This window comes from Phoxinus phoxinus (assembly GCF_949152265.1).
Source record: "Phoxinus phoxinus genome assembly, chromosome: 22".
Taxonomy (NCBI): Eukaryota; Metazoa; Chordata; class Actinopteri; order Cypriniformes; family Leuciscidae; genus Phoxinus; species Phoxinus phoxinus.
The window spans coordinates 15,884,825-15,900,431 of NC_136897.1; the positions used below are offsets into that span (position 1 = coordinate 15,884,825).

A 15,607-nucleotide genomic window follows, 5' to 3' on the forward strand; every position below is an offset into this window, starting at 1 on the left:
AAACGCAACACTTTTGTTTTTTCCCCCTTTTTTCAAGAGCTGAACTCAAAGATCTAAGACTTTTTCTACAGTATGTACACAAAAGGCCTATTTCTCTCAAATATTGTTCACAAATCTGTCTAAATCTGTGTTAGTGAGCACTTTTGCTTTGCTGAGATAATCCATCCACCTCACAGGTGTGGCATCAAGATGTTGATTAGACAGCACGATTATTGCACAGGTGTGCCTCAGGCTAGCCACAATAAAAACAAAAGTGTTGCGTTTATAATTTTGTTCAGTGTAGTATTTAAAGCCACCTAACCTAAAGTGTGGTGCTTATTTCTTATCAAATCAATAATATAATTACAATTATTTAATCCAAAACTCAATAGAGTGTTAATGTAAAATATGATTTGGTTCAACATAATTTACGGTACTTTAAGGTTGCGGTCAGTAAAATTCAGCAGGGATACAATACATATATCAAAAGTGATTGTAAAGTCATTTACATCGTTAGAATTTTTTTTAATTTCAAATAAAAGATGGTCCATTAATCAAAGAATCCTCCCTCTCTCTCTCTCTCTCTCTCTCTCTAGGTGGGGTACACAAGGAGACTTCACCACCACTCACCCACTTCCGGCTGTAAAGGTGAAACTCTTCACGGAGAGTACGGGAGTGCTGGCACTGGAGGACAAAGAGCTAGGACGGGTCAGACACACACACACACACACACACACACACACACACACACTGAACCATCATACTCATAATCTCATAACATCATAACCAGCTCATACTCGCACAACTCTTTAAGCAGTCAGCACTGATCTGAGCTCAGTTCTACCATCAGGAGGTGATCAGCACTAACATGATTTTGCTAAGTTCTCCAAAATGAGCTGCCCCCCTGTGTGCCTGTAGCTGTTCTAATGGATTTGATCCAGTGCTGAGTCAATGAGGCATAGAGTTTTTCTTTTCCTCTCTCCATCACTCATTCTCTTTAAACAATAATCCTGCACTGATATAAAAACAGAAAGATAAGGTGCTGATGTCGGCTCTTATGCAAATGATAGATTACTTCAAAGTGAAGTAAGAGATAGAGAAAATAATAGGATCCGATGTGCGATGAATCAGAGCACTGGTGGGAATGGATATTACTTGAAAGCTCACCACACATGAAAATACTTCTATTTATCATTATTGTAATTTAAAAAAATAAGGAACCAATTTATTTCGATGGTTCAATTTAGACATTCTACTAACCAACTTTGCAACTACAGTACGTCAACTACCAGGCCAGGCATTAGATTATAAGTAGACTGTCTGCTTAATATCTGCTAACACTTTATTTTGATGTGACATTGAACTGACTATAAATAAGTTTTCAACTACGTCAACGTACTCTACTAACCCGAACCCCAACACCTACCCCTAACAGTCTACAATCTACTAATACTCTAATAATGAGAGTTAGTTGACATGTAGTTGACAAGTTACATATTAGAATGTCTAAATTGGACCATCGAAATATGCAAGAAACTAATTTCATATTATTTTATCAGCATAACCTAGAGTTGTGAAAAGTTGAGTTAGCATGAATTTCATGTCTTTAGTATCACCTTTTGCTTTAATGACAGCCTAGAAAGATTGCAGTGATTGTTGTTATCTGTCATAATGTGATTTCAGGTTGTGTTACACCCAACACCCAACAGTCCCAAACAGTGTGAGCTCCATAAAATGACTGTTGCCAAAGGTTGCCCAGACGACCTAAAGATCAAATTGGCTGTCCGTATGGACAAACCACAGAACATGAAGCACTGTGGGTAAGTTCGATGTACACAGACTCAGGACAACCATTCCACTAACACTTTCTGCTGTCATAACCGGCAACAGATTATTCCCAATACCCATACTATCCATCTTAAATTGTATTCAAAATTAGAATTAGTGTGTCCAAAATCATAGTATGTTGAAATGAGTATTCAAAAGATACCCGGAGAGTTCTCAGCATGAATTACCCATGACTGGCAGATCAACTTGCTAATTAATTTCTTTCTGATACCAGATTGAATGTAGAGGATTTTAACTGTGCCAAGATGATTGACAGGGCAGTTTAAACCGTGACAGGATGCACTTAATAAAGCGACAGAGTGGTACTTTAAAGACACAATATGATGAAGTAGTATGTCCCAAAAGCTTGCCTACTATGTTGTTACACACTCAAAATTATGTACTTGCTCTTCACACAAACAGTGCATGCTTTTAGGGCATAGTATAAGTAGATGAATTGGGACGCTGCATCTGTGTCTGGTCCAATGAGGAGTGTGTGACCTCACCTCTATTCTGATCTTATGGCTCCATCTAGTGGACAATGTACCACATTATTATTAACTCCAGAAGGATGTGATGAACCCTGAGATCTGTGCAGTATATCCTGTACAAAACGTTTTTATTTGTTTATATTAATATTTTATGATTAAAATATTGATCTCATGGTGGGATCTCATGCTTTAAAAGCTAACTTGCTATTGCTAGCCTCTCCGCAATTGCCTACCCTACCTTTAATCATATTTATCATCAGTCATCAGTCATCCCGTAAGCTAGATATTTGAACAACATAAGCTGAAAATTGCATGCTGTTTCCAGACAGAAGCATAGAACAGTTCAGATGTTCTTACCAAGACTATGTTGTTATCTTTGAAATGGAGGAGGGGTTTTGGCTCAGCGGCTGTTTTCTGATTGGCTCACACTTGCCCATATGTGTTCTGTGTGGCTCTCTGTGCACCTGTCTTCCAGAAACCTTATGCATAGCAACTATTCTCCATCACCGTACCGGTTTATTCACACCTCTATTTATTCTTTCTAATATATATTAATAAGACATGTGGAAAAGTGATAGAAGAGAGGAAATCAGGAAACAAATCAGAGGAAAAAAATTATTGTGTATACCGTCCCTACCACTAACTCAACCCTTAACTATAACTATAATAAGCTCTACCTTAACGAATTCCCAAACCACTAAACCTACTCTAAATGAAGCTCCACCTCAACACTGGTCTGAGACTGCTGGCCTCAGACTGCTGTGACGTATGGCTCTGCGGTTCTGCAGTTGGTTATTATTGGACCCAGAGCAGATCAGTGCAATATACTGGTTTGGCCATTAGGGGACACTAAACCTACATCTGAAAATCTATGTCTGTTTCTGTGCTTGTCTTAAAACTCACTCTACTACTACAGTAGCTGAAGGAAGACTAATATGTCATCCTCTATACATTTGCATTGTGTAGAAGGTGTTATTTTAAATTTTTTAACATTTGTCTTCAGTCACGTAAGTGCTTAAAAGTTAACAAATCTTAACTGCTTGATTTAAAAAAATATGTACACACACACACACACACACACACACACACACACACACACACACACACACACACACACACACACACACACACGCACACACACACACACACACACACACACACACACACACACACATAATAAATTCAACTCGAACTTAAGGAAATAATTTCAGATATGTATTTGATTGTATGAGGGGAACTAGCTCATCCTTGATTATTTAACACATTTTTAGTGTCATAGTTGTAGCATTTATTTTTTTATCTTATTTTATCCTCAATAATCAGACAACTATTTTGTCTGTTTATTGCAAATGAATGTCTTCTCAATCTTTTATTTTTGTTTGAAACTGTTCACTTTGTTTGTGAACATAAATAATATTATTGAATACAAATATATTTCTAACCTATATTTATAATCTAAAAACATCACTGTCGTAATTTACTAAATTTAAATGATTCTGTGTAGGAAAATCAGAGCGAAAGTCAAATTTAGCCCATTATCAGCCAAATTAAGAACAACACATCCAGCATGCTATATCTTGACACTATGATGCAACACCTGCTCTGTGTCTCTTCACAGATACCTTTGGGCTATTGGGAAAAACCTGTGGAAAAGATGGAAGAAGAGATTCTTTGTCTTGGTGCAGGTATGTGCTTTTTCACCTATTTGTGTCACCTCTAATGGAGACTCTTCCCTTCCCTTCTGATTCAGATTTTTTTTTTTTTTTTTTTTATCAAGTGCTGTGCATTTCAATTGCATGTGTCAGAATCGCATCAGTAAAGTAGACTAGATTCTCAGCTCTTTCTGACCGAGCACTGCATCAGGTACTTCGCTGGAGCCTTTTTTTTATTTCTGTCCCCATTGTTTGCGGTTCAGTCAGCTTCTCTGTGGTGGGTTGTAACATGTCTGAGAGCTAAAAGTTGACAGGCGGCTTGACAGAGTAAAGGACCAGCACTCGCAGCTAAAAGAGCCCACATCACACGCCCACCAGTCGCTCGCAGCTACGGCAACAGCAAGTGACAAACAACAGTCAATACACTGACATTATTTATTTACCTTAGTGTTTGCGTGCATGTGTGTCTGTGCTTGCAAGCGAAAAACATAACACGATGCCCTGTTTGTGTTTTCGAATGTCAGTGTGGGTAAGAAAATATGCCAGAATGCGCTTTTCGTGTCCGTTTTTTTTTTTTCACACTTTTTATTTGTTTGTTTCCTTTCTGCTTTTTTGTTGTTTTTTATGTTGTTCACGTGCTAAATCCTGTGCAAGCGTTCACACAAACGTCAACACATCTAGTCCTCATCTTGTAAATGTGAATGTCAACATAAACACACATGTAAACTCCAGATTATATGTGGCATAAACCAACATCCTTAAACCTCGATATTTTGCAAAGCAATCTCCTACACTGTAAAATACATTTTATCAACATAAAAAGGTACATCATGCGCATCTAAATGAACTGTTTTTTTTCTCTAAAAATTATTAAAGAATACTATTTAACCGGAATAAATCAACTAATACATTTCAAAGGGTCAGATAATGATTATTACGTTTTAAAATGTAATTTGTTCTAAAGATTTTTTTAGCATCGTTACTCCGCCTTCGGTGTCACATGATCCGTCAGAAAACATTCTAATATGCTGATTTGGTGCACAAGAAACATTTCTTAAAATGATTAATGATAAAAACTGTTTAGTTAATATTTTCGTGGAAATCATGATATATTTTCTCGGAATGTTTTGACAAATAAAATATTCAAAAGAACATCATTTTTATCTGAAATAGAATATTTTGTAACAAAATAAAAATTGTTACTGTCATTTTTATGCAGTTTAATGCATCCTTGCTGACTAAAATAAAAAATGTATTGGACAATAAATAGATAAATACACACACACACACACACACACACACACACACACACACACACACACATACATACACACACACATACATACATACACACACACACACACAAATTTATGCTCCAAGTCCTATATATATTAAGTGACCGGTGTTTGATTGACAGATTCTTATTGGCCCTGCATTTAATGTGGGGTTTGTGTTACAGGGCGGGTGTGAGTTCACTGTTGCATTATTCATAAATAATTACCACACCATGTAGACCATTTAGGGCTTCTGTTTGACACAGGCTGGCTTTGAAACAAGGTGTCACAAAAAGGTGCTGACAGAGTTCCCCAAGGCTCCGCCGTGCCATTTTATTTCCTCGGTGTTGCTTAACTTCATATAAATAACGACGATATCCACATAAGTCTCTCATAGCCTCCAAATCGTCTTTCTTTGTGCCTCTAAGTGCTCGTGTTGCCCTCTCAGTAAGTTGACAGCATAAGGCCAGCATTATGATTCAAACTGAAGTCTAATTATTTTACGGTTGGTAGGCGATGTGACAAAACAGCGGGCAGACGCTCTGCGCTCTTCCTCTTTCCCCTCGTCTCGTCTCCGAAGCTCTGGCTCAGGCATGCAGCCTTACGCGTCTGAATATGGTAATGCGAGTTCGAGTGACCCGGAGGGGCTCGTGGTTGTGTGTGTGGCGGGGGGAATCAGGCTTTATATTCCCACTGTTGCATCTTGCGATCGATTCGCACTAGCGTTTTTTTCTCCTGCTGTCTCCATCCACAATGCGGTTTGCAGAGCATCGACAAAAACAAGGTTATTTAAAAAGAGCAAATGCATGCAGGGGTAATCAGAAAGCAAAGTCATTTAAAATCCTTTAACTGTCGGTTTGACAGCGGGTCAATGGCCCCACCGCTCCGGCTTCTGACAAGCCCGAACTTCAGTGGATTGATGGGAGGTTGTGTATGTGTGTGTGTATGCGTGTGCCCCGGTGACGTCCCGAAGGCACCTGGGTGCCACCAAGCCAGATTGGGGCCCTGAAGCCAGCCCAAGTGCCCGTCACACACATGACATTGAATTTATCGTGTCACTCGGGAGTCGGAGTGAGAGAGGGCTGCCACTTTCAGCAGAGGTGATGGAGGCGCTGGATTGGTGTAATTCTGCGGACGGGGGCCGGAGAACGTCTTGACAGCAGCGCGTCTGCGCGTGTAGAACGTGCGAGAACGTGTGTATGACTGGCACCTAACCGCACGACTCACATCCAGAGTGACAGCGTGTCATCCCACACTCTTCTGTCAGTCCTGTTTGATTGACAGGACAAAACCCAAGTCTAACTCCACCCAGTCAGTGACCAAGACAGCCTCCCTCTGAGATGCCACCCCCCGTTTGAACCCCATCACTAGCCTGCAGTTGATGTTTCGCTCACACTTTAATACCATGTACTTACAAAAAAATATTTAAAAATTATTAGGTACAATGTACTTATTGTGTTCTCTTATTGCTGCTGTTGACATGGTATATGGGAAAGGTTAGGGACAGGTTTAGTGGTATGGTTGGGTTGGGTGTCCCACTTTATATTAGGTGTCTTTAACTACTATGATTCAAATTGAATAATTTGATACAACGCATTTGTGCACATACAGTCAAACCAAACAAATATATATCATTTTTTATTTTATTTTTGAACTAGTGGGTCCAGGACACTATAGTTCATTTATGTAAGTGACGGTAGCTAAATAAAGTAAACTGTGACATATTATACCCAATAATTCTTCATACAGTGGACTACCAGTAAAATGTAGAAACATTTGGGACCAAAAATTATTCAGATTATTATTATTCATTATACCATGTTTTGCTTAAGTGTTTTTTTCAGTTACACTTTATTTCAAGGTGTCATTGTTACAGTGTAATTTTATATTTAAGTACTGAGTAGTATTAAGAAACGACATGTACTTACTATAGGGTTAGGGTAGGATTAGGATTTGGTTGAGGGTTAGTTGCATGTAAGTATGCATAATTTACTGTTATTGCTATGCTAAGTATATGTAACATATGTAACAAGGACACTGTAAAATAAAGTGTTACCGGTTTTTTTTTTCTTTAATTGCTACAACCTTTTTACACCACAGCCTGAACAAAATGAAGCAATGCTTGGTAACTGGTTGACCTAAATTGGTATCATCTAATTGTGTACTTAGGTTGAATAGCTGTCAGCTGTTAAATCTAATTTATTTTTGTGGCAGTCTAACAGAAATATCAACTGATTTCTTGTCATATTTTATTACCATTTTCTAAACTATAGCGAATACACTGTGATAATGTGAGAAATGTTGAAGGTGTCTGAATAAATTTTGGTTTGACTGTTCATGTTTGTAAAAAAAAAAGTGTAACCACCAAACATATCACCTACCTCACCCATATATCACCTTAAAAGCAGCTAAAAAAAATCCATATAATTGAAATTATTTATATTTGATATGCCAAAATTCTTTCCAGGTGAGCCAATACACATTTGCCATGTGTAGCTACAGGGAGAAGAAAGCAGAACCTGTTGAACTTCTCCAACTGGACGGATACACTGTGGATTACACCGACCCTCAGCCAGGTCACCACAGCCAATCAGATTGCCACAATCAATGACATCACAGTAAAAACATTAACTGAAATATAGTCCTCATCTGCTCTATATATCCACCTTATTTGTAACGTAAGAGCAGGTGCGGACATTTGCAACTGGAATGTGGAAGGCTTGTTTATTTTAGTCTTGATATTGTAAACTGGTATTTATCATATTATTTGTTATTTATTATAATCAATAACTCACTTCAATGAATCGGAAGTCTTTCACATTCACAGAAAATAGCTTATTTCCGCATTGCAAAATAAGGTGGACAGAAGCACCTGTTACCAGCAGGTGGCATGTGTTTGTAGGATCTATACACACTTATTCATAAGGAAAAGATGACTCATTGTATTAGTGTTAAACAAACACAAGTAATGAAATAGTTAGGGTCAATTATCTTTCATTGAAACCTTCTGTATCCTTGCATAAAACATTATGCACTGTGTACATGGGTTATGAAAAGCTGAATCTAATATTGATCATTCTTGTGTAGAGTGAAGCTTGTAGTGTTTTATCATTTTGATGCTGTCTGATATTTCGATAGTTTATGCATAACCAAGCTGTGTACTGAATACTGTCACATAATAGTATAAATTATGACAGTTATCAAACTATCTGTTCATTTAAGTCAATTACTCTGTAAAGCATGTTTTGTGAGGTAACCAAACATTTTTTATTCTGGTGGCCATGTCTATAGCAAATGATAAATCAAGTAAAATATAGATTTTTAACTGAATCATCCTTACTATAACATTAGGTGAAACCAATACAATGAATTAGTTTGTTTTTACAATAAGATTTTAAAGACTAATATTAAAGTATTGGCTGTCATGGAACTAATAATTAACAATATTTTTTACAGCGAGCTTGATTTAATAATAATTATTATTATTATAATAATTCATATCTTGGTGAATATTTATTAATATTGATTAATACATATATAATTTTGATTCATTTTAGCATATACATATACAATAATACACTATTAGTTCATCCCAGTTCATAATGCATTGACATTAATGTCAAGTAAAATATATTTTTTAATGATTTCTTTCTACATTGCAGATTTCTATTCATTAATATTAGCTATTGTAGGGGAAATCACGCAACTAATAATTTGCAATATTTTGTACAGCATTTATTAATCTTGATTAAGAATTATAATGCATATGATTATAATCTTGATGAATATTTATTAATCAAGATGAATAAATATTAAATCTTGATTCATGCTAGCTTATAAATACATCATTATTCACTATTAGTTAATCTTAGTGCATAATGCATTAACATTAATGTAGCATATTTTCTTGCATTACATGATTTGCTCCCAAATTGGAAACCCAGGTTCAAATTCGGCCTGTTCTACATCCACTGCAAACACTAAATGTATTGTTATATGTAGAATATAACTTTAGCCAAACAACAGAACACTTTTGATCATTTCATTCTGTGTGAAGTATAACTGATGAACACTGTTGAATCCAGGTCTGGATGGAGGTCGGACGTTCTTCAACGCTGTGAAGGAGGGAGACACTGTGATCTTCGCCAGTGATGATGAGCAAGATCGAATCCTGTGGGTTCAGGCCATGTATCGTGCCACGGGCCAGTCCCACAAACCCATCCCCCCGACACAGGTGCAGAAACTCAACGCCAAAGGAGGGACAGCACCACAGCTTGATGCTCCCATCTCTCAGTTCTGTAAGTATGAATATGCAGACTCTACGGATACACACATGCTGACTGCAGGCACACACACACACACAGGTATAATGACACTCTTCATAGCAGTCACCAGGCCCGGGGTGGGTAATCGGGAGAATCGGGAGAATTCCCGGTGGGCCGCTTCACTTTTGGGCCGGTCGATAATTTCTTGTCACGTTAGTTACAATATTAGGCTACACGCGTTCCGCATTCGGACACCGCAGCGCGCAGCCTCTGCATGGTCCATGTGAGGCAGTTCTCCCCTCCCCTCCCATATAGTTGGTTGGGTCCATAGCGCGTCTTTTCCAAAACGTTTTCTCAGATACCGATAGCTGGGCCGGCCCTACCGTAACGGAAGGAAGAGGCCAGGAGGGGCTGAAAAAGCCAGGTTGAAAAAAAGAAAGGCATTGGAGGAGGATGCTGCCAAATGTGCCAAGCTTACAGATTTATTTTCAAGAGGACAAAAGTGGCAAGCAGGTAAAGAGAGATAGGCCTAGTAATGATCAGCAATTACGCTGCAACATAGTTATTCGGCTAATACCGTTGTATCGTTGTCAACCTATTCACAAGCAAAATATAAAATTTAATAAAAATATTAGCTTTTTTGTATCACTCAATACATGTCATGGCGATTCATAGACTTTGCAAATATTATGCAATTTAATATTGATAACAAAACTCATGCTTGATCTGCATATGCAGTAAATTGACCTCTTAATTATTTGTTGTTGCTTCTGAGCAGCAGAACTGTAAACATTAGTTCAATATGCCTCTTTGTGGAAGAGTGATACATTTCAAATGCTTTCTTTCTTTCTTTCTTTCTTTCTTTCTTTCTTTCTTTCTTTCTTTCTTTCTTTCTTTCTTTCTTTCTTTCTTTCTTTCTTTCTTTCTTTCTGCTTTTGTTAATTTATCAACCTATTCTTCTGGAATAGTGGAATATTTTTTGTTAACTTCTTCTGTGAATTATTATTTAACCTTTACATTATTTGTTGAATCATGGTATTAATACAAACTACACAATAGTAAGAGCTGAACTGTTGCTTCATTTATCCAATTTGGAAAAAAAAAAATGTAATTTGGAATTCCACCATGGAAAAAGTGGGCCGGTCTTGGGCCTGAATCTCCCAGGCTGAAAAGTGGCCCCACTCCGGCCCTGGCAGTCACACACACTTGGAATGTTTCTTTAGCATGGGTTGATGCACTGCTGATGTTTTTACACTGTTTCACTCGCTGCTCATTAATGTGTATGAGTGTAATCTCCACAGTGAACTCCTGAGCAGAGTAACTACTTACTGTCAAAATCTCACTCTGTGTTCCTCTGCACCACTTGAGTCCTCCTTCCCAGCATCCCACTTACATTTCGGCATTACATCTTCTTTGCCGTGGTTCATTTTAATCAGCCATCAGCCGTTTTTTTTTTTTTTTTGTCTTTTGATTTATTTATTTTATTTTATTCAATTTTTTCTCTTTCTTTTTCCACTTTTCTTTCACTGCATTTTGCTTTCCTTTTTTGCATTTTAAACTTTTTTCTTACTTTTAGTTTGCATATTTGCCCTCTTTTGCTTGTATATTTGATCTTTCTTTCTTTCTTTCTTTCTTTCTTTCTTTCTTTCTTTCTTTCTTTCTTTCTTTCTTTCTTTCTTTCTTTCTTTCTTTCTTTCTTTCTTTCTTTCTTTCTTCCTTTTGCTGTTGTTTTGCATATTTGCACACATTTGGCTTGTACAAGTGTGATCTTTCTTTCTTTCGCTCTTTCTTTCACTTTTCTTTTGCATATTTGCACTCGTTCAGAAAGAAAAACAGAAAGAAAGATCAAATGTACAAATTTCTTTCTTTTTCTTTCGCTCTTTCTTTCACTCACTCTTCTTTTGTATATTTTCTCTCATTCAGAAATAAAACAGAAAGAAAGATCTTTTTTCTTTTTTTTCTTGCTTTCTTTATTCGCTGTACTTTTGCATATTTGCCCTCTTTGGCTTGTACATCTTTCTTTCTTTCTTTCTTTCTTTCTTTCTTTCTTTCTTTCTTTCTTTCTTTCTTTCTTTCTTTCTTTCTTTCCTTCTTTCCTTCTTTCTTTCTTTCTTTCCTTCTTTCCTTCTTTCTTTCCTTCTTTCTTTCTTTCTTTCTTTCTTTCCTTCTTTCTTTTTTTTTCTTTCTTTCTTTCTTTCTTTCTTTCTTTCTTTCTTTCTTTCTTTCTTTCTTTCGCATATTTGCCCTCATTCACTTGTACATTTAATCTTTCTTTCTTTCACTTTTCTTTTGCATATTTGCCCTCATTCCGAAAGAATCAAATGTACAAATATGGTTATTTTTTTTCTTTCTTCTTTCGCTCTTCTTTTGCATATTTGCCCTCTTTGGCTTGTACATCTTTCTTTCTTTCTTTCTTTCTTTCTTTCTTTCTTTCTTTCTTTCTTTCTTTCTTTCTTTCTTTCTTTCTTTCTTTCTTTCTTTCTTTCTACCTTTCTTTTGCATATTTGCACTCTTTCGCTTGTACACTTGATATTTCTTAATAACCATCTCAGTGTATGAATAAGTGTGTCAGATCCTCCGTCTCTCATGCTTTGCTCAGTGTACCCTGTGTATAGGGAATATTCTCTCTCTGCTGCTTCATGCGAGTCTATACAGTCTGTCACTCTGGTGTGTTCCCTCTTACCCTGCTCTCTCGTAGCCGGACTGAAGGGTAAGTGCTTCCCTGTAGCAGGCACAGATCAGATAAACCAACCCGGATTATCTGACACAAGCAATGTGCTATTCGCTATTCCTCTTCCAAAACTCACATTACTCCTCCTCTTCCTGTTTCCTTCCTCAAATCTCCCTCCATTTTACTTCATAAGGTCTCAAATACAAACGCACTTTTATTTCAAAAGACTAGAATGCATGTGGATTTTTTCTTTCTGGATGTTTTGCTCGGATTAGCAGCTGCATATTTGCCTTCTCTCAACATGGCTTCATTGAGTCAACGGCTTCTCAAAAAGCTTCATACAAAAAGCATGTGCAAAATCAAATCCATCTGTTGTAAGCTAGTTTATTGTTGGATGAAATCCACAGCAGTTGCCTTTATTTAACAATAAAGATTTCCGACCAAATGGAGAATTTGGTAAATGATATAATTATAGTGATTTTCTCTATTGTAGTTGTTGATTTATTGCGCTAAATGAATTGTGTGAACCACTGGCGTGCTCTGCACCCCATCCACAGCTGGTAATTACCATGTTAAGAGTGACATGCTATGAATAAAACAGTGCATCTTCACCCTGATTATTTCTGGAAGCTATCAGTGGAATGTTACCAAATAACTACTTGCTAGTTCACACCAGCTTCTCTCATCTGTAGAAAGTCGTGCCACCAGTGTTTTCGTTTTTTTATTTTCTCTCTTAACCTTACGACAGCGTCAAATTAAATTGTTGTGGTTGCAGTTTTAAATGTGGGGGATTAGGATGCAATCGGAAACATTGGCTGTTTGTTCTCAAACGGTCTCTAAAATATTTTGTGTTGTCCTTGAAGCAGTGGACTCGCACAATTGATTCATTCTGTGATTTTTTCAGAAATGAGAGTTGGCAAATATGTAGCTTGAATATAGAAATGATCAGCGGATGAGTTCATAGTTTCTTTATTGAATGATAAACTGACACAAATTTGCCTCAACTACATCTTGACAAGCCCTTTTGCCACACGCGTATACTGACACATTTAACAAATAGTGGCCCTTTTCATGTCTTAGTAGTGTTTCTGTTTTGTTTGCCTGTAGAACTACTAACAGTTTCAGACTAACCGTTTCTTTCTTCACCTGGAAAAATGCTAAAATTCCTTCTCTTGTCTGCTGTTTGTTAAATCCGTGCAAAGGGAGATTTAGGGGGAGACACAACCTTAAATCAGTGATACTTTGAGAATACAGAGGTCTTGTAATAATCATAATAATAATCATTATCATTATTATTTAACATATAATATAATATAACATATATATATTTTTTAATCCATGGCTTCGAGGTATATAATTTGACAATAATCATAATAAATGAATGCACCACTTTTTTTTTGCTTTTTTTATTATTTTTTTTCATATAGCCTATATATAATGATTTGGGTATTGTTTGTTTCATCCTTCTGACCAAGTTTACATTATTATTATTATTATTATTATTATTATTATTATTATCATTAGTATTACTATTATTATTATTACTATTTTATCCATGGCTTCGAGGTAGCCTATATAATTTGACAACAATAATAATAATACACCCAGTGTAGAAAGCCTCAAGGTGTATCATTTAACAACAATAACTATAGCAGTAATAATAATAATAATTCCACTGGTTTATCATCATCATCATCATCATTATTATTACTATGATTTAGTATGTTTCATTGTTTTTATTATTATTAAGTATTATTTGTTTCTTCATTCTTTAATATTATTATTATTGAACTATGCATTACACCCAGTGTATAAAGCCTCAAGTTGTATCATTTAACAACAACAACAACAACAACAATACAGGCTATATAGGAACCTGAGCCTAAAAAGTATTGTTAATAACAAATTGTCATCTTTCAACTCATTCACTGCTTGATTATTCTAAAACAAAGAAAACAGTGATTGATGTTGGATGTCATCCAGAGTCCAGGCTTTTCTAATCCAGTGTGATAAGGACTGAAATAGCGCCGGGCTCTGAGAGAGGCTCACGTATGGACTTGTCTGCAGGCCTGATGAGGCTGGCCATATTGTTGGAAATCAAGTTCAGGAGCAGATTAAATTAGAAACCACTTAATAAAGTATGTCTCTCCTGTCACCCCTTTCTCAATCCCTTCTCTTCTATTTCTCCCTCTGTCCATTCCTCACTCACAGAGAAATCCCCGTCCTGTCAGTTGGCCCCTTCAGCTCTTGTCAGCCCAGGGCCGAATCTCCGACTCCCAATCCGTCCATTGTGTGTGTTTGTACAGGCACACGCACAGAACCAAAAAAAAAATTATATATATATATACAAGCGCTAAATAGCCCCAAATGCTCTGCTCTTCGGACTCTCCATGAGAGAAGATCTATAAATGAAAAGAATCCATCAATCAGTGTCATTTCTCCTGTGCCCCGCTCGGACAGAGCCGACTAATGTCATTGTGTGTTACTGTCCAGAGACCTTCCCCTCAATTCCAGTGTCAAAGAGATATGACAAGCTCATATTAAGACATAGGAGAGTGACACAATGTCACCTTTTTGACCTGTGGCTGATTTCAGTGGTTCATTTTGGCTTCAACTTACGTGTTTGGATATCTTATAATGCCACGGACAGACAAAAATGCAACACCGATTACAGGGCTGGATTAACCTCATATTGTGAAAGTTTTTGGGACCCCCAAAACCCCGGCCACTGTCGAATGTAGTGTTTTATTCCGTCATTAGAACGGCCGTATCCGGGGCTGTAAGTGCATCGCATTATATTGAGTAGTGAAGTTTATTGTAGCTGTAGCTATGTTGGCGCTCCGTTTTTTTCTGTTATTTGAGATTCTGTCAATCTCACGTTATAAAAAGATGAAGATTTATGCATAGGCTACAGAATTGGCTATGACTCGATGGCAAATGCTTGCCTAAGACACTCTTCTCCGCTCCTTGAATACATAAACCATTAGCCCTTATATAGTGTTTCTTGAATAAAGAAAACACTGTATTATTCAAACAATCAATTCTTTATTTACCTTTGCATTGCAAACAAGCAGAGATTGTCCAAACAGTGTGTGACACTTCATTCACGATAGAGGCTGAGTGGAGTTTATGAGGTTTGACTGACAGTTTGAGGAGCCAATGGAGTTATGAGGATTGGCTCTTTTTAATGCTTTTCATAGGTTCAATATTTGCAAAACCCACAGACAGACGTAAAGGGTGACCAATTATAGTATAGATTTATAAAAAATAAAAAAAAGATAATGGATACAAGGTTTCTGTGATGATATTTTACATTTTATTTTAATTTATAAAGTAATTGGCTTGCAGAGTTTTAGCATTAGAGTGAAATAATAATAATCATAATAATATTAAATAAAAACAACATTATTTCTCCTGATTGTAATCTCCTTATTGTAATACAGTGTTT

The 15,607-nt window shown here is 36.7% G+C and overlaps 1 protein-coding gene across 1 annotated transcript in view; it reads left to right on the forward strand.

Annotated features, from left to right (window-relative positions):
- The window catches only part of cadpsa (Ca2+-dependent activator protein for secretion a), a 126,976-nt gene that overhangs the window by 59,470 nt on the left and 51,899 nt on the right, over positions 1-15,607 (forward strand). The window contains exons 8-12 of the mRNA XM_079596658.1: positions 576-687; positions 1,663-1,799; positions 3,916-3,982; positions 7,691-7,799; positions 9,309-9,521. Of these exons, the coding sequence (XP_079452784.1) occupies positions 576-687; positions 1,663-1,799; positions 3,916-3,982; positions 7,691-7,799; positions 9,309-9,521 (638 nt within the window). The remainder of the gene's footprint in view (positions 1-575; positions 688-1,662; positions 1,800-3,915; positions 3,983-7,690; positions 7,800-9,308; positions 9,522-15,607) is intronic.